Consider the following 24,220-nt stretch of genomic DNA (forward strand, 5'->3'; position numbering starts at 1 on the left):
AACTCTGATTAGCAAAGTGAGGAATTTGGCTATTGCTACCAGAACCCCTAATTTGATTCCATCTTGAAGAGACTTGCTGGAAAAGGCAATTATGGATCAAGCCACTCGGTGGGGCAGCACCTATTTAATGATTGAGCGATTGCTTGAGCTGAAACCCTTCCTTGTAGATATGGCCAACCCTCAGGTAACACTATATGAAGGTCGATGGACACAGGTGGCTGAATTGAAGGAATTTCTTCATCACCCATTTACATTGACTAAAAAGTTACAAGCTGAGGATTTAACTCCTGGCATTTTTATAAAAGTGGAAGAACTTGTTATTTTGCCTGTCCCAAAGAGGTTTAATCGCAGATGGCATTGCTGCTTCAATTAAATGGAGAGACACTGCTATTAGAAAATAAAACTCTTCTGACAGCTGTTTATGTGGACCCGAGTCATCGTATGTTCCTGGAAGATCAACAGCTTACTAAAGGAAAAAAGCTATGATTGAGGTAGCAGTTAGAAGTTAGGATAAGTGGGCTACAGAACGGCCAAGAGCAAGAGGGCTCTGGTCCTGCCAGTGCTGCTGCTACCGTACCTTCATCCTCATCAGATGAGGAGTTTGATTTTGACAAGTATTTGGACCGCATGGCGCAGGCAAAGCGTTACTGCAGGGAAAAAGATTCCACTCCCATAGAACACAGATTGACCATATTTCAGCAAAATTTTTCACTTGCTTTCAAAGAAGTAGAAGAGTTCAATCGTTCATCAAAACTGACTGTGCACGAGGCAATTCCTTTATACCCTGAAATTGTTAGAGATGTCGCCCATGTGGTTACTGCTTTGCCACCAACCCAAGTTAGTGTAGAGAGGTTGCTCTCTAGCCTTAAAATAATTAGGTCAGATTTGAGGTCATCTATGAAGGAGGATCTGATGGAGGCGATACTATTTCTCAGAACAAATTCATAGACTGCACAAATGTTATTCAGTACGTTTTTGTTGAAAACTTACTGCATAATGTATAATTGTAAATATGAAAGGTTTTTGTTCTAAAGTTGTATTCCAATAAATATATTTAATGTTCTATTTAAATGGCTTGATTATTGTATCATAATAATGATTAAAAGCCTGATGTTACCATTTTACTACAGTAAATTTGTCACTTAAACTTAAAAACGAGCCATGCATAGGCAAGAGGAATGAGGAGGATATAGTGCTATTTTATATACACAAATATCTTTATTAGTACAAAATGTTAAAACAAGCAGTAATACATTACAGTAATAGGCGTTCCTGGTCAAACACAGAAAGGGAACAACCCCCCCATATTACCCCCATATGAAAATGCATACATAGCCATAAAGGAGAGGCAAAGAGAGCCCCATATAGAAGGTAAAGTTAGGCAAACCTAGGTGTGTACAGAGTGGTGCGGTAGCCGAAACAGGGCTACAGTCATAATGGTAAGTGGTGTATAATAGCGCAGTAGATATCACAGGCTTACCGATAAGGTGGCAGAGAGGGGGTTCCCACCGGAAAAAGCGCCCCGACGCGCGTTTCGTGGCACTGCTATGCCGCTTTCTCAAGGGGATAAAGTGTAAGGCAGTGCAGGACCTTCTAATAACCGCCCCTGACCCTGGTCTCATGTGCCGTCCCAGCCAATCCGAGCGGCGCATGTGCACTGCGACGGATGGGTCCGGCATGGGAGCTGGGCGTCGGGCCGAGTGCACAAGCGCCAGGTAAAGACCTGGAAATCACGCACAGGGCACTAAGACGCCCGCCCACAAGCAGGAGCCACCCGTACACAGTGCGATGCGCACGGCCACAAGGGTGAGCACATAAAGAAGGGGGTGATACAGCTGCCAATGGAATAAAGGATGTATATAAAAGGTATATGATTGGTGACTGAATCCTGTATGATGGAGAATGCACTAAGGCACTGTATCGTAACACAGAGGTGCCGCAATACATACATTCAAATGCCTTGACTTCTCATATGTACCCATTATTCAAATGTGCTAAAGTCCAGCAGACAGGTAAAGAAAGGAGAAGAGAGGAGACAATATACCATAACATTAGCAGCACCAATAGAGCTACATACAGTCCTGTGTGTTAAAGTAATATGGCACAAAATGACAACATATACGTATATATCCATCAGAATACAGAATATCATCGATGTAACGATGACAGCACAGCACATGGGCAACCGACGGTGGGCCCCCATCGCCAAACAGATCCCTCTCTCAGGCATCAAGGAAGAGCTTGGCTTACGAGGGCGCACACGCCACGCCCATGTCTGTGCCGCGTTAAAAACGAGCCACGTATGAGGGAGTTGGAGTCGTCATGGAAATTGAGTTGGAGTCGGAGATTTAGCCTACCGACTCCACAACAGCCCTGATTATTAGTATCCATGTGCAGAATTTTACATTTCTCCACATGGAACTGCATCAGCCACATACAGCTCTGGCAAAAATGACCACTGCAAAATGTTCAGTTTGTCTGATTTTTCTCTTTATAGGTATATTTTTGGGTAAAATGTAAATTGTTATTTTATTCTATAATCTTCTGACATGTCTCCGAAGTTCCAAGCAATAAATTTATTTAGGATCATATGCCTATGGGGGGTCCCTTTTGATTTGTTTTATATCGCTGAAGATGTTTAAATAAAATAATTTTTTACTGAAAAAGGATTCCTGTGCCGGAAGTCTTCTATTTCTATTTGCATTCAAATACATGGCCAGTTGTCTGGTGAGTCACAACTTGGGTTCTCCGAACATCTCCATGGAGTCAGGTGACCGGTGGGTCCCTGTCTTGCTTCTTCAAACATATATTCATGGGTGCGGTGACGATCCATGGAGCAGATCTGTATTCTTGCAGCCGGTGGTGTGGTGTTCTTAGCTGGCATTCTGTAGAATGACAGATCTGTGCCGCTCGTGATGGAGCCATGATCTGGCTGCTGTCCCGCAGACTGTTCCTGGCTTTGGTTTTGTAATGAGCATCTGGTTCTTTGAATATCTGGATGTTTTGGATATATTTCGTTACATAGGCATATCTCCTTTTTTATAGTTCACAACTGTTCTTCAAACCATCATCCACAGGTAATGGTTAAGGGGTGATGACATTAATATGCACTGTTTGATTATTTAATCTGTTTGAATAGTTTTTCCTCTTTTGCAAGTCAACACACTTCATGGCCTGGGTATAATGTGTAATCAACAAACATCATTGTTCAGCTACCGTGCATCCCTGTTTTGCAAAGATAACAGTACAATAAACTTGGAGCTGATATGAGGTAAATAACAACCATTCATCAATTTACAAATATCAACTTAACCTACAAGAAGAGTCAACATTTCAGACTATTGAACAACAAGAAAGAAACACATAAATTCAAAAGTCAACATATAAATAAGTCTATTCCTTCTGGTTTACTGAAAATAGACATCTGGTTAATTAAGATAAAATGCAGTGCTGTCACAATATTGTTCCCCAGGCGAGCGCCCTTGCCATTATTTTACATTGGCAGCACCTGGGTGATTTGGGACAGGAGGCAACATATTTCCTGGGAATCGGATGAGCTGATATGAAGATCATAGCATCTAATGTAAACGATTGGAGGAGTTCTGGTATCTAATCCCATCTGGACTTCTGGTGCTAGAGAGACTGTGTCACCCCAACAAGCTCCAGAAATGGCTGGAGGAGAACATCTCTGACCAGGTCGCTCAGTCCGTCCACATCATCCCTGGAGGTTCAGTGACAGGTGGTGTCTGTACAGATGCGGTATAGACCCGGCTGTGTGCCGGGCATGTTTCCATCCAGTGCTTGGTATAATGAATGGGGAGTGAAGCCACTCCGTGCACGTACCTGGAACTGAGGGCTGGAAATCTCAAGGGACAAAATAGGTTAATTTCCTTTCCGTAAAACAACCAAGCAGCAATGTCTCCTTATTCACCCACAGATCACCCCTGAAATTCTAGAAATAGCGTTCTCCAAGTGGACAGGTTCTCTAGAGGTAAAGACTGAGGGATGTGACGAAGCCGCACAGATACAGGGAGAAACTTTACTAGTTATACAGGTACGGACTCTGCTATGTGCCATCATATTACAGGCCCCTAAACTTCTACATGGACGTCCTATGTTCACGAAGGCCATAAGGAACCGAGGCTTCAGATGTCTTTATAAAATGTTGGAAAGCACAAGCCCGGTCCTCACAGGTGGAAAGTCTCACCTGATGGACAGGTGTAAAATACCTATTAATCTGTGAATGTCACTGTGCAATGAGATCAGATCTGTATGTGACTGACGATGATGTCCTTGTATGATTTCCAGCCTCCTGTCATAAAGACACCGAAGAACCAGATCCATTCACACCACCAAGATTTATCCCCGAATGACTAACCAGACATGGACGAAGACGAGAACAATATTTCCAGAAGAATCATAGACTTCACCTTAGAGATCATCTCCCTGCTGAGTGGAGAGGTAAACTCTTCTATATTTCTATTATTATCTGCTGAGTGGAGAGGTAAACTCTTCTATATTTCTATTATTATCTGCTGAGCGGATAGGTAAACTCTTCTATATTTCTATAATCTGCTGAGTGGAGAGGTAAACTCTTCTATATTTCTATTATTATCTGCTGAGTGGAGAGGTAAATTCTTCTATATTTCTATTATCTGCTGAGTGGAGAGGTAAACTCTTCTATATTTCTATTATCTGCTGAGTGGAGAGGTAAACTCTTCTATATTTCTATTATTATCTGCTGAGCGGAGAGGTAAACTCTTCTATATTTCTATTATTATCTGCTGAGTGGAGAGGTAAACTCTTCTATATTTCTATTATTATCTGCTGAGCGGATAGGTAAACTCTTCTATATTTCTATTATTATCTGCTGAGTGGAGAGGTAAACTCTTCTATATTTCTATTATCTGCTGAGCGGAGAGGTAAACTCTTCTATATTTCTATTATCTGCTGAGTGGAGAGGTAAACTCTTCTATATTTCTATTATTATCTGCTGAGCGGAGAGGTAAACTCTTCTATATTTCTATTATTATCTGCTGAGTGGAGAGGTAAACTCTTCTATATTTCTATTATCTGCTGAGTGGAGAGGTAAACTCTTCTATATTTCTATTATTATCTGCTGAGTGGAGAGGTAAACTCTTCTATATATCTATTATCTGCTGAGCGGAGAGGTAAACTCTTCTATATTTCTATTATTATCTGCTGAGTGGAGAGGTAAACTCTTCTATATTTCTATTATCTGCTGAGTGGAGAGATAAACTCTTCTATATTTCTATTATTATCTGCTGAGTGGAGAGGTAAACTCTTCTATATTTCTATTATTATCTGCTGAGTGGAGAGGTAAACTCTTCTATATTTCTATTATTATCTGCTGAGTGGAGAGGTAAACTCTTCTATATTTCTATTATCTGCCGAGTGGAGAGGTAAACTCTTCTATATTTCTATTATTATCTGCTGAGTGGAGAGGTAAACTCTTCTATATTTCTATTATTATCTGCTGAGTGGAGAGGTAAACTCTTCTATATTTCTATTATCTGCTCAGTGGAGAGGTAAACTCTTCTATATTTCTATTATTATCTGCTGAGTGGAGAGGTAATCTCTTCTATATTTCTATTATTATCTGCTGAGTGGAGAGGTAAACTCTTCTATATTTCTATTATCTGCTGAGTGGAGAGGTAAACTCTTCTATATTTCTATTATCTGCTGAGTGGAGAGGTAAACTCTTCTATATTTCTATTATTATCTGCTGAGTGGAGAGGTAAACTCTTCTATATTTCTATTATTATCTGCTGAGTGGAGAGGTAAACTCTTCTATATTTCTATTATCTGCTGAGTGGAGAGGTAAACTCTTCTATATTTCTATTATTATCTGCTGAGTGGAGAGGTAAACTCTTCTATATTTCTATTATCTGCTGAGTGGAGAGGTAAACTCTTCTATATTTCTATTATTATCTGCTGAGCGGAGAGGTAAACTCTTCTATATTTCTATTATCTGCTGAGTGGAGAGGTAAACTCTTCTATATTTCTATTATCTGCTGAGTGGAGAGGTAAACTCTTCTATATTTCTATTATTATCTGCTGAGTGGAGAGGTAAACTCTTCTATATTTCTATTATCTGCTGAGTGGAGAGGTAAACTCTTCTATATTTCTATTATTATCTGCTGAGCGGAGAGGTAAACTCTTCTATATTTCTATTATCTGCTGAGTGGAGAGGTAAACTCTTCTATATTTCTATTATTATCTGCTGAGTGGAGAGGTAAACTCTTCTATATTTCTATTATTATCTGCTGAGTGGAGAGGTAAACTCTTCTATATTTCTATTATTATCTGCTGAGTGGAGAGGTAAACTCTTCTATATTTCTATTATTATCTGCTGAGCGGAGAGGTAAACTCTTCTATATTTCTATTATCTGCTGAGTGGAGAGGTAAACTCTTCTATATTTCTATTATTATCTGCTGAGCGGAGAGGTAAACTCTTCTATATTTCTATTATCTGCTGAGTGGAGAGGTAAACTCTTCTATATTTCTATCATTATCTGCTGAGTGGAGAGGTAAACTCTTCTATATTTATATTATTATCTGCTGAGTGGAGAGGTAAACTCTTCTATATTTCTATTATTATCTGCTGAGTGGAGAGGTAAACTCTTCTATATTTCTATTATCTGCTGAGCGGAGAGGTAAACTCTTCTATATTTCTATTATCTGCTGAGCGGAGAGGTAAACTCTTCTATATTTATATTATTATCTGCTGAGTGGAGAGGTAAACTCTTCTATATTTCTATTATTATCTGCTGAGTGGAGAGGTAAACTCTTCTATATTTCTATTATCTGCTGAGCGGAGAGGTAAACTCTTCTATATTTCTATTATTATCTGCTGAGTGGAGAGGTAAACTCTTCCATATTTCTATTATCTGCTGAGTGGAGAGGTAAACTCTTCTATATTTCTATTATCTGCTGAGTGGGGAGGTAAACTCTTCTATATTTCTATTATTATCTGCTGAGCGGAGAGGTAAACTCTTCTATATTTCTATTATTATCTGCTGAGTGGAGAGGTAAACTCTTCTATATTTCTATTATCTGCTGAGTGGAGAGGTAAACTCTTCTATATTTCTATTATTATCTGCTGAGTGGAGAGGTAAACTCTTCTATATTTCTATTATCTGCTGAGTGGAGAGGTAAACTCTTCTATATTTCTATTATTATCTGCTGAGCGGAGAGGTAAACTCTTCTATATTTCTATTATCTGCTGAGTGGAGAGGTAAACTCTTCTATATTTCTATTATTATCTGCTGAGGGGAGAGGTAAACTCTTCTATAAGTTCTTCTCACTAAATTAAATTTAGTTTTAATGGTAGTGTTATTTCTTCAATACAAAAAGTGAAACTCATATATAGTCATTACACACAGAGTGATCTATTTCACATGTTTATTTCTGTTAATATTGATGATTATGGCTTGCAGACAATGAAAACCCAAAAGTCATTATCTCAGTAAATTAGTATAATCAACAAAAAATACCTGTAAAGGCTTCCTAAGCATTTATAAAGGTTGTGGTGAAATGTGTTTTTCTAATTTTGGTTATAGACATTACTACAATGAATTTTAAACAAATCAATTCAGATGCAGTTGAAGTTCAGACTTTCAGCTTTCATTTGAGGGTCTCCACATTAAAATTGGATGAAGGGTTTAGGAGTTTCAGTTCCTTAACATGTGCCACCCTGTTTTTAAAGGGACCAAAAGTATTTGGACAGATTAAATAATTTTAAATAAAATGTTCATTTTTAGTACTTGGTTGAAAACCCTTTGTTGGCAATGACTGCCTGAAGTCTTGAACTCATGGACATCACCAGACGCCGTGTTTCCTCCTTTTTGATGCTCAGCCTTCACTGCGGTGGTTTTCAGTTGCTGTTTGTTTCTGGGCCTTTCTGTCTGAAGTTTAGTCTTTAACAAGTGAAATGCTGCTCAGTTGGGGTGAGATCAGGTGACTGACTTGGCCATTCCAGAATATTCCACTTCTTTACTTTAATAAACGCCTGGGTTGCTTTGGCTTTATGTTTTGGGTCATTGTCCATCTGTAGTATGAAATGACGACCAATCAGTACGACTGCATTTGGCTGGAGCACACAGTATGGCGGCTCTGAAGACCTCAGAATTCATTCAGCTGCTTCTGTCCTGTGTCACATCATCGATAAACACTAGTGACCCAGTGCCACTGGCAGCCATGCATGCCCGCGCCATCACACTGCCTCCGCCGGGTTTTACAGATGATTTGGTATGCTTTGGATCATGAGCTGTACCACGCCTTTTCCATACTCTTTTCTTTCCATAATTCTGGTAGAGGTTGATCTTGGTTTCATCTGTCCAAAGAACGTTCTTCCAGAACTGTGCGGTTTTTTTAGATGTTTTTTAACCTTTTTCTTCTTGATGCTTCTGAGTGGCTTGCACCGTGCAGTGGACCCTCAGGATTTACTTTCATGCAGTCTTCTCTTTATGGTAGATTTGGATCATCACACCCATCCTCAAAAAAACTAACCTTGACCCAACTGCTATGCCCAGCTACCGCCCCATATCACTGCTCCCGTTTGCTTCAAAACTCCTTGAGCAGCATGTCCATGCTCAAATTTCCTCCCACCTCTCATCTAACTCTCTCCTTCACAACCTCCAATCTGGCTTCCGCCCCCACCACTCCACCAAAACTGCCCTGACAAAAATTACTAATGACTTACAGCCAAAGCTAACAGACAGTTCTCCATCCTCCTTCTTGACCTGTCCTCTGCTTTCGACACAGTCGATCACTGCCCACTGCTACAGATCCTTTCTTCCCTTGGTATCAAAGACCTTGCCCTGTCCTGGATTGCCTCATACCTTTTCTGACCGCTCATTTAGCGTTTCCCACTCCCACACAACCTCCTCATCCCGTCCTCTCTCTGTTGGAGTCCCTCAAGGCTCTGTCCTAGGGCCCCTACTTTTTTCCATCTATACCCTTGGCCTAAGACAACTCATAAAGTCCCATGGCTTCCAGTACCACCTGTATGCGGACGACACTCAGATCTACCTCTCTGGCTCAGATGTCGCCTCTCTTCTGTCCAGAATCCCGGAGTGTCTGTCAGACATATCCTCCTTCTTCAACTCTCGCTTCCTAAAACTCAATGTAGACAAAACCGAACTCATCATCTTTCCCCCATCTCACGTATCCCCCCCCTACTTGATCTGTCTTTTAAGGTAAACGGTATCACACCCTCTCCCGCACCTGAAATCCGCTGCCTTGGGGTAACTCTCGACTCTGCCCTGTCTTTCAAACCGCATGTCCAAACTCTTGCCACCGCCTGTCTCCTTCAACTCAAAAATATTGCCAGAATCCGTTCCTTCCTCATCCCACAATCTACCAAAACTCTTGTGCATGCCCTCATCATCTCCCGCCTCGACTACTGCAACACCCTCCTCTGTGGCCATCCCGCTATATCTCTTGCACCGCTCCAGTCTGTCCTCAACTCTGCTGCCCGGCTAATCCACCTCTCTCCTCGCTACTCCCCTGCTTCTCCCCTCTGCAAATCCCTCCACTGGCTCCCAATTCCCCAACGAATCCAGTTCAAACTACTAACACTGATCTACAAAGCCATCCACAACCTGTCCCCTCCCTATATCTCTGAACTAATCTCCCACTATTTTCCCTCACGTAATCTCCGGTCCTCCCAAGACCTCCTACTCTCCTCCACAATTACTCGTTCCTCACACAACCGCCTCCAAGATTTCTCCCGAATATCCCCCATCCTCTGGAATTCCATGCCTCAACACGTCCGATTATCCACCACCCTCGGATCCTTCAGACGGAACCTGAAAACCCATCTCTTCAAGAAAGCCTGCAATAACCATTCTGCCGCCTCGCCAAAGCCGCCGCATCGCCAGAGCCGCTGCCTCGCCCCCTACCTTCTGCCTCTTCCCCACTATCCCATAGAATGTAAGTCCGCAAGGACACGTCCTCTCCCCTCTGCACCAGTCTTTCACTGTAAACTTGTTTACTGTAAACGATATCTATAACTCTTTATGTAACCCCTTTCTCATGTACAGCACCATGGAATTAATGGTGCTATATAAATAAACAATAATAATATTGATACGCCGACCTTCTGGAGAGTGTTGGTCACTTGGTTGGCTGTTGTGAAGGGGTTTCTCTTCACCATGGAGATTATTCTGCGATCATCCACCACTGTTGTCTTCCGTGGGCGCCCAGATCTTTTTGCATTGATGAGTTCACCAGTGCTTTCTTTCTTTCTCAGGATGTACCAAACTGTAGATTTTGCCACTCTTAATATTGTAGTAATTTCTTGGATGGGTTTTTTGTGTTTTCGCAGCTTAAGGATGGCTTGTTTCACCTGCATGGAGAGCTCCTTTGACCGCATGTTTACTTCACAGCAAAACCTTCCAAATGCAAGCACCACACCTCAAATCGACCGCAGGCCTTTTATCTGCTTAATTGAGAATTGCATAACGAAGGGATTGCCCACACCTGTCCATGAAATAGCCTTGGAGTCAATTGTCCAATTACTTTTGGTCCCTTTAAAAACAGGGTGGCACATGTTAAGGAGCTGAAACTCCTAAACCCTTCATCCAATTTTAATGTGGATACCCTCAAATGAAAGCTGAAAGTCTGAACTTCAACTGCATCTGAATTGTTTTGTTTAAAATTCATTGTGGTAATGTCTATAACCAAAATTAGAAAAATGTTGTCTCTGTCCAAATATATATGGACCTAACTGTATATGTGTGTGTGTGTGTGTGTGTGTGTGTGTGTGCAGTGGACTATGTATAGATTTGATGTGTCACTGGCAATAATGTAACATTTGTCTCGAAAGCTGTAGGTCGCACCCAGGTGTTAATATGTATTTTCCTGAGACAAGTAGACTTCTGTCTCCAATCTCACCAGGGGGTCCTGCTGAAAGCCAAGAAGAAAGGTAAGATTTGACACCTCCTAGATCTTGGAAGAGAGATGTCAATTACGGCCTGATAATATCTCTGTGAGAACTCTTACCCAAAGGATCTCAAGAGAAAATAATATATTCATTGGGGGCGTGGCCGTGGTCCAATCAAAAAACAAGCAATTATGATATTAACCTGAGGGGCTGGTCTAGAAACCTGACCTCCAGACTATAAATTAGGGCTGTATACAGAGAATGGTGTTCACATGTGAGGCCAGACTGAGACGCTGATGTGCTCCATCAACTCCATTCACCCCCCCCCCCTCAGGGAGCAGAAAGCAAACTACCAGTTAGATGATTTCTGTAAGTTTTCTCCTGTCTATTTCATACTGTTTTGCATAAGTTGTATGTCTTTTTATTATATTTTTATACCTTTTTTCCTACTTTAAGCACTGAACCTTTTTTGTATTAAAGTATAAAACTTTAACATTTTGAACCTTGAATTTTCTAAAAGAATCCATAGCCTAAGGTGTGTGAGCCGTAAGAGTGGTAGTCATTATTGGTTAAATTTCCGGGACTCATCGCCCATGTGTTCGATGAGTGGTGGCAGCGTGTATCAGCGGGTGTGTGGCCTGCATCTGTGTGTGATTTATGCTCCCATTACAGCATAGGACAGAGGTTGAATGCTGGACTGAGAGTGGGGAGATAGATTAACCCTTGCAGGCACAACCCCAAGTCACGCGCTGAGAGCGGACACGTGACGAATTAGTGACACCACGGAGTAAAGGATCCGTGACCACTGCTGGCAGAGCAGTAGGATAAAATTATTTCTATTAGATCATTAGTGCATGTTTTAAGCAATTATTTCCTGTACTAAAGAATTGGTGTCCTTGCGAAGAGTGCACCAGTTCTACAAGGTTCAACTCAGTGCTTACTTAGACATACTTGCAAACAGTTTCCTCTCCCCGTTTTTCTTTTCTAGCTTTTATTTGGCAAAGGCTGTTCATCGATGTGGCAGCCCAGTACAAGCAGCAGAGCAAAGAGGCTCTGACCGAGCTCTGTGAGCATAGAGGAATAGAGATGGCCGTCAGATCCAGTGAGCTGCTGATATGCGCCTTGGTCGAGCAAGACATAGAGCAAAGTGCTGGAACATCTGGGCAACGAGAGAGTTCACCTCGGAGAGACCCAGCAATGCCAGCTCTTGCACCGGAGATGCCTGATGGAAATACCAGTGCTGAGGAGCCTATGGACTGTACTTTACAAATGGACTTAACAACGGCTGGGAACAAGTGATCCCAATCTGCGCATGTAGCTTATTCTACAGCACCGACAGGCTGCTGCTGCAGAATGCCGGGACTGGGCCGAGAGAGAGGTTGCGGAACGCCAGGCTGAGAGGCTGCAGACCGCCGGGACCGACAGGCTGAAAGAGAGACTGCAGAACGCCAGGAGGAGAGTGAGGCTGCAGAACGCCAGGAGTAGAGAGCTTTCCAACTTCAGATGGCTCAAACAGAGAGGGGTATCAGTCCTCGGCTAACCCCCTCCCAGGACATAAATCCGAGGAGACCACGTCTGGAAAACTTCCCTGTGATGGAGAGGGATACGGACTTAGTTATTGTCCTTCGGGGGTTTGAAAAAACCTGCAGGCAATACCATCTGCCTCTTGAGCAGTGGGCACAGTATCTAACCCCAGGGTTGAGAGGCAAAGCCCTGGAAGTTTTTGCTCTCCTCCCACCAGAGCTAGATGGGAACTATGAGGCCATAAAAGAGGCCCTGATCAGGAAATACAACCTAACACCAGAAGTGTATCAGAGAAAGTTCCGGAACCTACAACGTGGATCCACTGACAGCTATGCAGATGTTGTGAGCACCTTAAGGACCGCGTTCCACCTATGGATCAGGGGACTTTCTGTTAACAGTTTTGAGGACTTAATGGGTCTTATGGTCAAGGATTAATTTCTTCACATGTGCCCCACGGATGTACGACAATTTTGTGTGTGATCGGGAGCCACAAACTGCAGATCAGGCTGCAAGGATGGCGGACTGCTATGTGGCTAACAGGATGCCTGAGGTGCAGAAGGCATCAGGATTCAGCTGGGAGGGAGGTAAGCCAAACGGGGACCCTTCTCCCTCTGCCGGTCAATCACCAGTGCTGTCCAAGCCCACTTTCTATGGGGCCCCGGGGTATAGACATTCTCTAGGCCAGGGGTCCCCAACTCCAGTCCTCAATGCCCACCAGCATGTCATGTTTTCAGGATTTCCTTAGTCTTGCCCAGGTAATAATTGCATCACCTGTGCAATGCAAAGGAAATCCTGAAAACATGACCTGTTGGTGGGCCTTGAGGACTGGAGTTGGGGACCCCTGCTCTAGGCGATGCACGCCGGTGCTACTCCTGCAACAAAGTGGGACATGTAAGCAATGTCTGCCCTGATAGGGAGAAGCGCCCAACTACCACCACAAAGCAGTCTGTGCCCCCACCGTCTGTCCTCTTTGTAGCCGACTCTGTTGCGAGGGCTAATGAGAACTGTCACTGTTGGCAATAAAGTCACCATTGGTCTCGGGGACACTGGGGCAGAGGTGACCCTGGTGCATCCAGCCATGATAACCCCTGCTGATATCATACCAGGAAAGACTGTCTATAACCGGGATTGGAGGGGTCAGCCCTGCCGTGCCCATGGCCCGTGTGTACCTAGACTGGGGAGCAGGGAGAGGACTGAGAGAAGTGGGAGTGTCAGAGGCTATTCCCACCAATGTGTTGCTAGGCACGGACCTGGGAAGGATTGTGTCCCACTATGTTCCTCCCTTGCAAGTAAATGCTACAGAGAAGGAGGCAAATGACCCACCTGAGATCTCGTGCGAGGAGGGAAAATGTCCCAATGCACAGGACTGTAATTATGTGGCAGCTGTGACCCGGAGTCAGGCTGCGGCTCAGACTCAGGCCGAGATTAGAGGATGAGTCTCAGACAGAACTGCCAGGATAGGAGGCCCATACTGTGGCCCCAGAGCCTCCTCACATGGCAGACCCAACAAGGTCCCTGATAACAGACACTGAAGACTCAGATTCAGACCAGAGCCTGGCAGTCACACTAGGCCGGGGCCGGCAGGCTGACAGTCAGAGCTTCCAGAAGGCCCTGCAGACAGATGTCAGTCTGGAGGAGCTCCGATGTCTTGCAGACCGACCCCCTGCTGCTTCTGGTAAAGAGAGTATACTGGGACCAGGGCAGACTGTATACAGAGACTATCCCCACGGATACTACAGAATCTTGGGACTATGAACGGCGGCTGATCGTCCCTTATCCATTTAGGGAACAATTATTGAGAATTGCCCATGAAATTCCTCTGGCCGGACACCTTGGAAAATCCAAATACTAAAGCTCGCCTGACACATAACTTCTATTGGTCCAAGATGGGGACAGATATTGCCTATTACTGTCGATCATGTGTAGTTTATCTAGAGAGTTGGAAAGTGCGGGAATATACAGAAAGCTCCATTGATACCACTGCCTGTGATCGATGAACCTTCCCAGCGAGTGGCTGTGGACATCATAGGGCCACTTGCAATCCCTAGCAACTCTGGCAAAAAGTACATCCTCACAGTGGTGGACTATGCTACACAATACCTGGAAGCTGTGGAACTATCCTCCATCCGAGCAGACAAAGTGGCAGATGCTTTACTGACTGTGTTCTCTCTGTGGGTTTCCCCAGGGAAATGTTGACCGATCAGGGAACCCAGTTCATGTCCGATCTGATGGAAAGCCTCTGTGAAAGAATACAAGTACAACATTTTGTGGCCAGCGCCTATCATCCCCAAACTAACGGACTCTGCGGAGACTTGTGGAGACTGAAGGGAGAGACTGGGAGCGGTACCTCCCCCATCTGCTGTTTGCCTACAGAGAGGTAACCCAGACGTCTACAGGATTCTCCCCCTTTGAACTGGTTTATGGGAGGAGGGTCGGGGCCACTTGATTTGATTAAGGGATGTTGTGAGGACGACCCCAGAACTACTGGAGTCTCAGTGGTCGAATATGTACTGCGGCTCAGAGAGAGAATGCAAAAACTGAGCAACCTGGCCCATGAGAACGTGACCCAGGCCCAAATCAACCAGAAGGTCTGGTACGACTGTAATGCCAGACTAAGGGCCTATGAGGAGGGACACTATGTTTAGGTGTTGGTCCCTATGTTACAGAATAAATTGCAGGCCGCATGGGAGTGACCATACACTGTACATATGCGGCTAAATGATGTTATTTATGTGGTGACACTAGATGAGCATGCATAGCGTCAAAGTGTTTCATGTAAATATGCTGAAGGCTCATCATGGCAGGGAGGCCTGTGTCTTACCTGTCTGTAGCCTGCCTGAAGAGGGGGAGGCTGATCTGTTACTGGATGTGGGGGCCGGGACTCAGTACATGGAGTCCCTGGAGTCAGCAGAGTTTAATCCTGAGCTATCCCACAGTCAGTGGTCTGAGCTGATGGGGGCGCTCAGCGAGTTCACCGAAGTCTTCACAGGGGAGCCTGGGAGGACGCACTTAGCAGCTCACCATGTGGACACTGGTACTAATCCCACAGTACGGCAGTCTGCATACCGTGTGTCAGCAACAGTCATTAATCACATCAAGTGCCCCCCGACCCTCCTCCCATAAACCAGTTTGAAGGGGAGAATCCTGTAGACGCCTGGGGTACCTCTCTGTAGGCAAACAGATGGGGGAGGTGCCGCTCCCAGTCTCTCCCTTCATTCTCCACCAGCATTTTGAGCATTTGCTTTAATGTTCCATTAAAACGCTCGCAGAGTCCGTTGGTTTGGGGATGATAGGCGCTGGCCACAAAATGTTGTACTTGTATTTTCTCGCAGAGGCTTTACAGCAGATGGGACAAGAACTGGGTTCCCTGATCGGTCAACATTTCCCTGGGGAAACCCACACGAGAGAACACAGTCAGTAAAGCATCTTCCACTTTGTCTGCTCGGATGGAGGACAGTGCCACAGCTTCCGGGTATCGTGTAGCATAGTCCACCACTGTGAGGATGTACTTTTTGCCAGAGCTGCTAGGGATTGCAAGTGGCCCTATGATATCCACAGCCACTCGCTGGAAAGGTTCACCGATCACAGGCAGTGGTATCAATGGAGCTTTCTGTATATTCCCGGACTTCCCAACTCTCTGACAAACTACACATGATCGGCAGTAATAGGCAATATCTGTCCCCATCTTGGGCCAATAGAAGTTGTGTGTCAGGCGAGCTTTAGTCTTTTGTATTCCAAGGTGTCCGGCCAGAGGAATTTCATGGGCAATTCTCAATAATTGTTCCCTAAATGGATAAGGGACGATCAGCCGCCTTTCAGAGTCCCAAGATTCTGTAGTATCCGTGGGGAGTGTCTCTGTATACATTTAAAAAACCTCTGTATACAGTCTGCCCTGGTCCCAGAATACTCTCTTTGCCATAAGCAGCAGGGGGTCGGCTGCCAGGCCCTGGTCTGAAGCTGAGTCTTCAGTGTCGGTTACCTGGGACCTTGTTGGGTCTGCTATGTGAGGAGGCTCCGGGGCCACAGTATGGGCCTCCTATCCTGGCAGTTCTGTCTGAGACTCATCCTCTAATCTTTGGGCCTTGAGTCTGAACCGCAGCCTGACTCCGGGTCACAGCTGCCACATAATTACAGTCCTGTGCATTGGGACATTTTCCCTCCTCGCACGGGATCTCAGGTGGGTCATTTGCCTCCACCTTCTCTGTAGTATTTACTTGCAAGGGAGGAACATAGTGGGACACCATCCTCCCCAGGTCCATGCCTAGCAACACATTGGTGGGAATAGCCTCTGACACTCCCACTTCTCTCAATCCTTTCCCTGCTCCCCAGTCCAGGTACACACGGGCCATGGGCACGGCAGGGCTGACCCCTCCAATCCCGGTTATAGACATAGTCTTTCCTGGTATGATATCGGCAGGGGTTATCAAGGCTGGACGCCCTAGGGTCACCTCTGCCCCAGCGTCCCTGAGGCCAATGGTGACTTTATTGCCAACAGTGACAGATTGACAGTTCTCATTTGCCCTCGCATCAGAGCCGGCCACAAAGAGGACAGACGGTGAGGACACAGACTGCTTTGTGGTTGTAGTTGGGCGTTTCTCCCTATCAGGGCAGACAGCGCTAACATGTCCCACTTTGTTGCAGGAGAAGCACCGGCGTGCATCACCTAAAGAATGTCTATTCCCTGGGGTCCCATAGAAGGTGGGCTTGGACAGCACCGATCGGCCGGCAGAGGGAGAAGGGTCTCCGTTTGGCTTGCCTCCCTTCCAGCTGAATCCCGATTGCTTCCGCACCTCAGGCATCCTGTTAGCCAGATAGCAGTCCGCAATCTTTGCAGCCTGATCCGCAGTTTGTGGCTCCCGATCACACACAAAATTGTCGTACATCTGTGGGGCAAATGTGAAGAAATTGATCCTTGACCATAAGATCCATTAAGTCCTCAAAACTGTTAACAGAAAGTCCCCTAATCCATTGGTGGAACGTGGTCCTTAAGGTGCTCACAACATCCGCTTAGCTGTCCGTTGATCCACGTTGTAGGTTCTGGAACTTTCTGCGATACAGTTCAGGTGTCAGGTTGTATTTCCTGATCAGGGCCTCTTTTATGGCTTCATAGTTCCCATCTAGCTCTGGTGGGAGGCCAGCAAAAACTTCCAGGGCTTTGCCTCTCAACCCTGGGGTTAGATACTGTGCCCACTGCTCAAGGGGTAGATGGTATTTCATGCAGGTTTTTTTTCAAACCCCAAAGGAAAGTATCTTATTCCATATCCTTCTCCATTACAGGGAATTTTTCCAGACGTCTCCTTGGATTTCTGTCCAGGGAGGGGGTTATCTGAGGACTGATACCCCTCTCGATTTGAGAAATCTCAAGCTTGAAAGCTCTCTCCCCCCGGCGTTCTGCAGCAGCAGCCTCTCGGTACTGTAGAATAAGCTGCATGCGCAGATTGGGATCACTTGTTTCCAGCTCTTGTAAGGCCATTTGCAAAGTACAGTCCATAGGCTCCTCAGCACTGGCATTGCTGACACTTCTTCCATCAGGTATCTCCGGTGCAAGAGCTGGCATTGCTCGGTCTCTCTGAGGTGGACTCTCGCCTTGGCCAGATGTTCCAGCACTTTGCTCCATGTCCTGCTCGACGGAGGCGCGTATCAGCAGCTCCCAGGATCTGTCTCTATTCCTCTCTGCCCACAGAGGTCGGTCAGAGCTTCTTTGCTCTGCTTGTTGTACTGGGCTGCAATATAGATGAACAGCCTTTGCCAAATAAAAGATAGAAAAACGGGGAGGGGAAACTGTTTGCAAGTATGTCTAAGTAAGCACTGAGTTGAACGTTATAGAACTGGTGCACTCCTCGCAAGGATACCTGTTATGATCTGGTGGTTTAGGAACAACATGAGACCAGCTCTGAAGGAGGTGGTATCTGTACTGACCGCAGACCCTGAACCTAGCAGCGCAACTAGAAATAGCCGTGGGGGGTGCCTGACGCTCCCTAGACCCCTCTGCACAGCCTAAGATCTAACTTCGACTAAAGATGGAAACAGGAAACCTATCTTGCCTCAGAGAAAATCCCCAAAGGAAAGATAGCCCCCCACAAATATTGACGGTAAGAGGAGGGGAAAATAACATATGCAGAGATGAAATCAGATTTTAGCATAGGAGGCCAGTCTAGCTTGATAGATAGGACAGGAAAGGATACTGTGCGGTCAGTATAAAAACTACAAAACAATCCACACAGTTTACAAAATCTCCACACCTGACTAAAGGTGTGGAGGGTAAATCTGCTTCCCAGAGCTTCCAGCTAACAGAAAAAATCCATAATGACAAGCTGGACAAATATAGAATGCACAGAACAATAAGTCCACAACATGTGGACTGAAATGAGCAAAGCCAGAACTTATCTTTGCAGAACTGGTTAGGAAATCAGGAGAATCCAAGCAGAGATGTGAATCCAGCTAGGAACATTGACAAGTGGCACAGGCTGAAGAAAGAGCCAGACTTAAATAGCGGAGCAGAAGAGACGATAAGTGAAGGCAGCTGATGACAGCTAACTCCAAGGAGCAGCCATACCACTAGTAACCACAAGAGGGAGCCCAAGAGCAGAACTCACAACAGTACCCCCCCCCCCCTTGAGGAGGGGTCACCGAACCCTCACCAGAGCCCCCAGGCCGATCAGGACGAGCCAAGTGAAAAGTACGAACCAAATCGGTAGCATGGACATCGGAGGCAACAACCCAAGAATTATCCTCCTGGCCATAACCCTTCCACTTGACAAGATACTGAAGCCTCCGCCTCGAAAAACGAGAATCCAAAATCTTCTCAACCTCATATTCCAACTCTCCCTCAACCAACACCGCGGCAGGAGGGTCAACCGAGGGAACAAAGGGCACCACATATCTCTGCAACAAAGATCTATGGAAAACATTATGAATGGCAAAAGAGGCTGGAAGAGCCAAACGAAAAGACACCGGATTAATAATTTCAGAAATTTTATAAGGACCAATAAACCGAGGCTTAAACTTAGGAGAAGAAACCTTCATAGGAACATGACGAGAAGACAACCAAACCAAATCCCCCACACGAAGCCGGGGACCAACACGCCGACGGCGGTTAGCAAAACGTTGAGCCCTTTCCTGAGACCACGTCAAATTGTCCACCACATGAGTCCAAATCTGCTGCATCCTGTCCACCACAGAATCAACACCAGGACAATCAGAAGGCTCAACCTGCCCAGAAGAAAAACGAGGATGAAAACCAAAATTACAAAAGAAAGGTGAAACCAAAGTAGCCGAACTAGCCCGATTATTAAGGGCAAACACGGCCAACGGCAAGAAAGACACCCAATCATCCTGATCAGCAGACACAAAGCATCTCAAATAGGTCTCCAAGGTCTGATTAGTTCGCTCAGTTTGGCCATTAGTCTGAGGATGAAACTCCGAAGAAAAAGACAAATCAATGCCCATCCTAGCACAAAAGGCCCGCCAAAACCTAGAGACAAACTGGGAACCTCTGTCAGACACAATATTCTCCGGAATGCCATGCAAACGAACCACGTGCTGAAAAAACAATGGAACCAGATCTGAGGAGGAAGGCAACTTAGGCAAAGGTACCAAATGGACCATTTTAGAGAACCGGTCACAAACAACCCAGATAACAGACATCTTCTTGGAAACAGGAAGATCCGAAATAAAATCCATGGAAATATGCGTCCAGGGCCTCTCAGGGACCGGCAAAGGCAAAAGCAACCCACTAGCGCAGGAACAGCAAGGCTTGGCCCGGGCGCAAGTCCCACAGGACTGCACAAAAGCACACACATCGCGAGACAAGGAAGGCCACCAAAAAGACCTAGCAACCAAATCTCTGGTACCAAAAATCCCAGGATGACCAGCCAACACTGAACAATGAACCTCAGAAATTACCTTACTTGTCCATCTATCAGGAGCAAACAGCTTCCCCACTGGACAGGGGTCAGGCCTATCAGCCTGAAATTCCTGAAGCACCCGGCGCTATCTCAGGGGAGATAGCAGAAAGAATCACCCCCTCCTTAAGAATGTCAACCGGCTCCAGGACTCCAGGGGAATCAGGCAAAAAACTCCTAGAGAGGGCATCAGCCTTAACATTCTTAGATCCCGGAAGATACGAGACCACAAAATCAAAACGGGAGAAAAACAGGGACCATCGAGCCTGTCTAGGATTCAGCCGCTTGGTCGACTCGAGGTAAATCAGATTCTTATGATCGGTCAGGACCACAACACGGTGTTTAGCTCCCTCAAGCCAATGTCGCCACTCCTCAAACGCCCACTTCATAGCCAACAACTCCCGATTGCCGACATCATAATTGCGTTCCGCAGGCGAAAACTTTCTGGAAAAAAAAGGCACACTGTTTCATCAAAGAACCATCAGACTCCCTCTGAGACAAAACTGCCCCTGCCCCAATCTCAGAAGCGTCGACCTCAACCTGAAAAGGAAGAGAAACATCCGGTTGACGCAACACAGGGGCAGAAGTAAATAGGCGTTTAAGCTCCTGAAAGGCCTCAACAGCCTCAGAGGACCAATTCGTCACATCAGCCCCTTTCTTTGTCAAATTAGTAAGGGGCTTAACCACACTGGAAAAGTTGGCAATGAAACGGCGATACAAATTAGCAAAGCCCAAAAATTTTTGAAGACCCTTCACAGATGTGGGTTGGATCCAGTCATGAATAGCTTGGACCTTAACAGGATCCATTTCTATAGAAGAGGGAGAAAAAACAAAACCCAAAAAAGAGACCTTCTGAACTCCGAATAGGCACTTAGACCCCTTCACAAATAAAGCATTATCACGAAGGATCTGGAACACCATCCTGACCTGCTTCACATGAGACTCCCAATCATTGGAAAAAATCAAAATATCATCCAAATATACGACCATGAATTTATCAAGATAATTGCGGAAAATATCATGCATGAAAGACTGGAACACAGATGGAGCATTAGAGTGCCCAAATGGCATCACAAGGTATTCAAAATGGCCTTCGGGCGTATTAAATGCAGTTTTCCATTCGTCACCCTGTTTAATACGAACAAGATTATATGCCCCTCGGAGGTCAATCTTAGTAAACCAACTAGCCCCCTTAAACTGAGCAAACAAATCAGTAAGCAAAGGCAAGGGGTATTGGAATTTGACCGTGATCTTATTAAGAAGACGATAATCAATACAGGGTCTCAAGGAGTCATCTTTCTTAGCAACAAAAAAGAAACCCGCTCCCAATGGTGACGAAGAGGGCCGAATATGCCCTTTCTCCAAAGATTCCTTAACATAGCTCCGCATGGCGGCATGCTCTGGCACAGACAGATTGAAAAGTCGGCCCTTAGGGAACTTACAACCAGGAATCAAGTTAATAGCACAATCACAGTCCCTATGTGGAGGAAGGGAACTGGACTTGGGCTCATCAAATACATCCTGGAAATCCGACAAAAACTCAGGGACCTCAGAAGAGGGGGAAGAGGAAATTGACATCAAAGGAACGTCACTATGTACCCCTTGACAACCCCAACTAGTCACAGACATAGTTTTCCAATCCAGCACCGGATTATGTTCCTGTAACCATGGAAATCCCAGCACAACAACATCATGCAGGTTATGCAACACCAGAAAACGGCAATCTTCCTGATGTGCAGGAGCCATGTACATAGTCATCTGTGTCCAGTACTGAGATTTATCCTTGGCCAAGGGTGTAGCATCAATGCCCCTCAAAGGAATAGGGCTCTGCAAAGGCTGCAAGGAAAAACCACAGCGCCTGGCGAATTCTAAGTCCATTAAGTTCAGGGCAGCGCCTGAATCCACAAATGCCATGACAGAAAAGGACGACAATGAGCAAATCAGGGTCACAGATAAGAGAAATTTAGGCTGTATAGTACTAATGGTAACAGACCTAGCAACTCTCTTAGTACGCTTAGGGCAATCAGAGATAACATGAGCCGAATCACCACAGTAAAAACACAACCTATTCTGACGTCTGAATTCCTGCCGTTCTATTCTAGTCAAAATCCTATCACATTGCATAGGTTCAGGACTTTGCTCAGAGGATACTGCCATATGGTGCACAGCTTTGCGCTCGCGCAGACGCCGATCAATCTGAATGGCTAGAAACATAGATTCGCTCAAACCGGCAGGCGTAGGAAAGCCCACCATAACATCTTTAAGGGTTTCAGAAAGACCTTTTCTGAAAATAGCAGCCAGAGCCTCTTCATTCCATTTAGTGAGCACAGACCATTTTCTAAATTTCTGGCAGTATAACTCTGCCGCTTCCTGACCTTGACACAAGGCCAACAGAGTTTTTTCTGCATGATCCACAGAATTATGTTTGTCATACAATAATCCGAGCGCTTGAAAAAATGTATCTACATTCAATAACGCCGGATCCCCTGTTTCAAGAGAAAAAGCCCAGTCTTGCGGATCACCACCCTATATTAAGGGTCACCAATCTAACCCAAGAAGAGGTGCGAAACCGGCTAAATAAGATTAAAATAGATAAATCTCCGGGTCCGGATGGCATACACCCACGAGTACTAAGAGAACTAAGTAATGTAATAGATAAACCATTATTTCTTATTTTTAGGGACTCTATAGCGACGGGGTCTGTTCCGCAGGACTGGCGCATAGCAAATGTGGTGCCAATATTCAAAAAGCGCTCTAAAAGTGAACCTGGAAATTATAGGCCAGTAAGTCTAACCTCTATTGTTGGTAAAATATTTGAAGGGTTTCTGAGGGATGTTATTCTGGATTATCTCAATGAGAATAACTGTTTAACTCCATATCAGCATGGGTTTATGAGAAATCGCTCCTGTCAAACCAATCTAATCAGTTTTTATGAAGAGGTAAGCTATAGACTGGACCACGGTGAGTCATTGGACGTGGTATATCTCGATTTTTCCAAAGCGTTTGATACCGTGCCGCACAAGAGGTTGGTACACAAAATGAGAATGCTTGGTCTGGGGGAAAATGTGTGTAAATGGGTTAGTAACTGGCTTAGTGATAGAAAGCAGAGGGTGGTTATAAATGGTATAGTCTCTAACTGGGTCGCTGTGACCAGTGGGGTACCGCAGGGGTCAGTATTGGGACCTGTTCTCTTCAACATATTCATTAATGATCTGGTAGAAGGTTTACACAGTAAAATATCGATATTTGCAGATGATACAAAACTATGTAAAGCAGTTAATACAAGAGAAGATAGTAACATAGTAACATAGTTAGTAAGGCCGAAAAAAGACATTTGTCCATCCAGTTCAGCCTATATTCCATCATAATAAATACCCAGATCTACGTCCTTCTACAGAACCTAATAATTGTATGATACAATATTGTTCTGCTCCAGGAAGACATCCAGGCCTCTCTTGAACCCCTCGACTGAGTTCGCCATCACCACCTCCTCAGGCAAGCAATTCCAGATTCTCACTGCCCTAACAGTAAAGAATCCTCTTCTATGTTGGTGGAAAAACCTTCTCTCCTCCAGACGCAAAGAATGCCCCCTTGTGCCCGTCACCTTCCTTGGTATAAACAGATCCTCAGCGAGATATTTGTATTGTCCCCTTATATACTTATACATGGTTATTAGATCGCCCCTCAGTCGTCTTTTTTCTAGACTAAATAATCCTAATTTCGCTAATCTATCTGGGTATTGTAGTTCTCCCATCCCCTTTATTAATTTTGTTGCCCTCCTTTGTACTCTCTCTAGTTCCATTATATCCTTCCTGAGCACCGGTGCCCAAAACTGGACACAGTACTCCATGTGCGGTCTAACTAGGGATTTGTACAGAGGCAG

At 45.0% G+C, this 24,220-nt stretch overlaps 1 protein-coding gene across 1 annotated transcript in view; it reads left to right on the top strand.

Annotated features, from left to right (window-relative positions):
* The window catches only part of LOC138637973 (zinc finger protein 91-like), a 207,656-nt gene that overhangs the window by 34,882 nt on the left and 148,554 nt on the right, over positions 1-24,220 (top strand). The window contains exons 2-3 of the mRNA XM_069726895.1: positions 3,938-4,054; positions 4,309-4,461. Coding sequence (XP_069582996.1) covers positions 4,384-4,461 — 78 coding nt within the window. The 5' untranslated portion in view covers positions 3,938-4,054; positions 4,309-4,383. The remainder of the gene's footprint in view (positions 1-3,937; positions 4,055-4,308; positions 4,462-24,220) is intronic.

Source organism: Ranitomeya imitator, chromosome 5, assembly GCF_032444005.1.
Source record: "Ranitomeya imitator isolate aRanImi1 chromosome 5, aRanImi1.pri, whole genome shotgun sequence".
In the NCBI taxonomy this organism is placed as follows: Eukaryota; Metazoa; Chordata; class Amphibia; order Anura; family Dendrobatidae; genus Ranitomeya; species Ranitomeya imitator.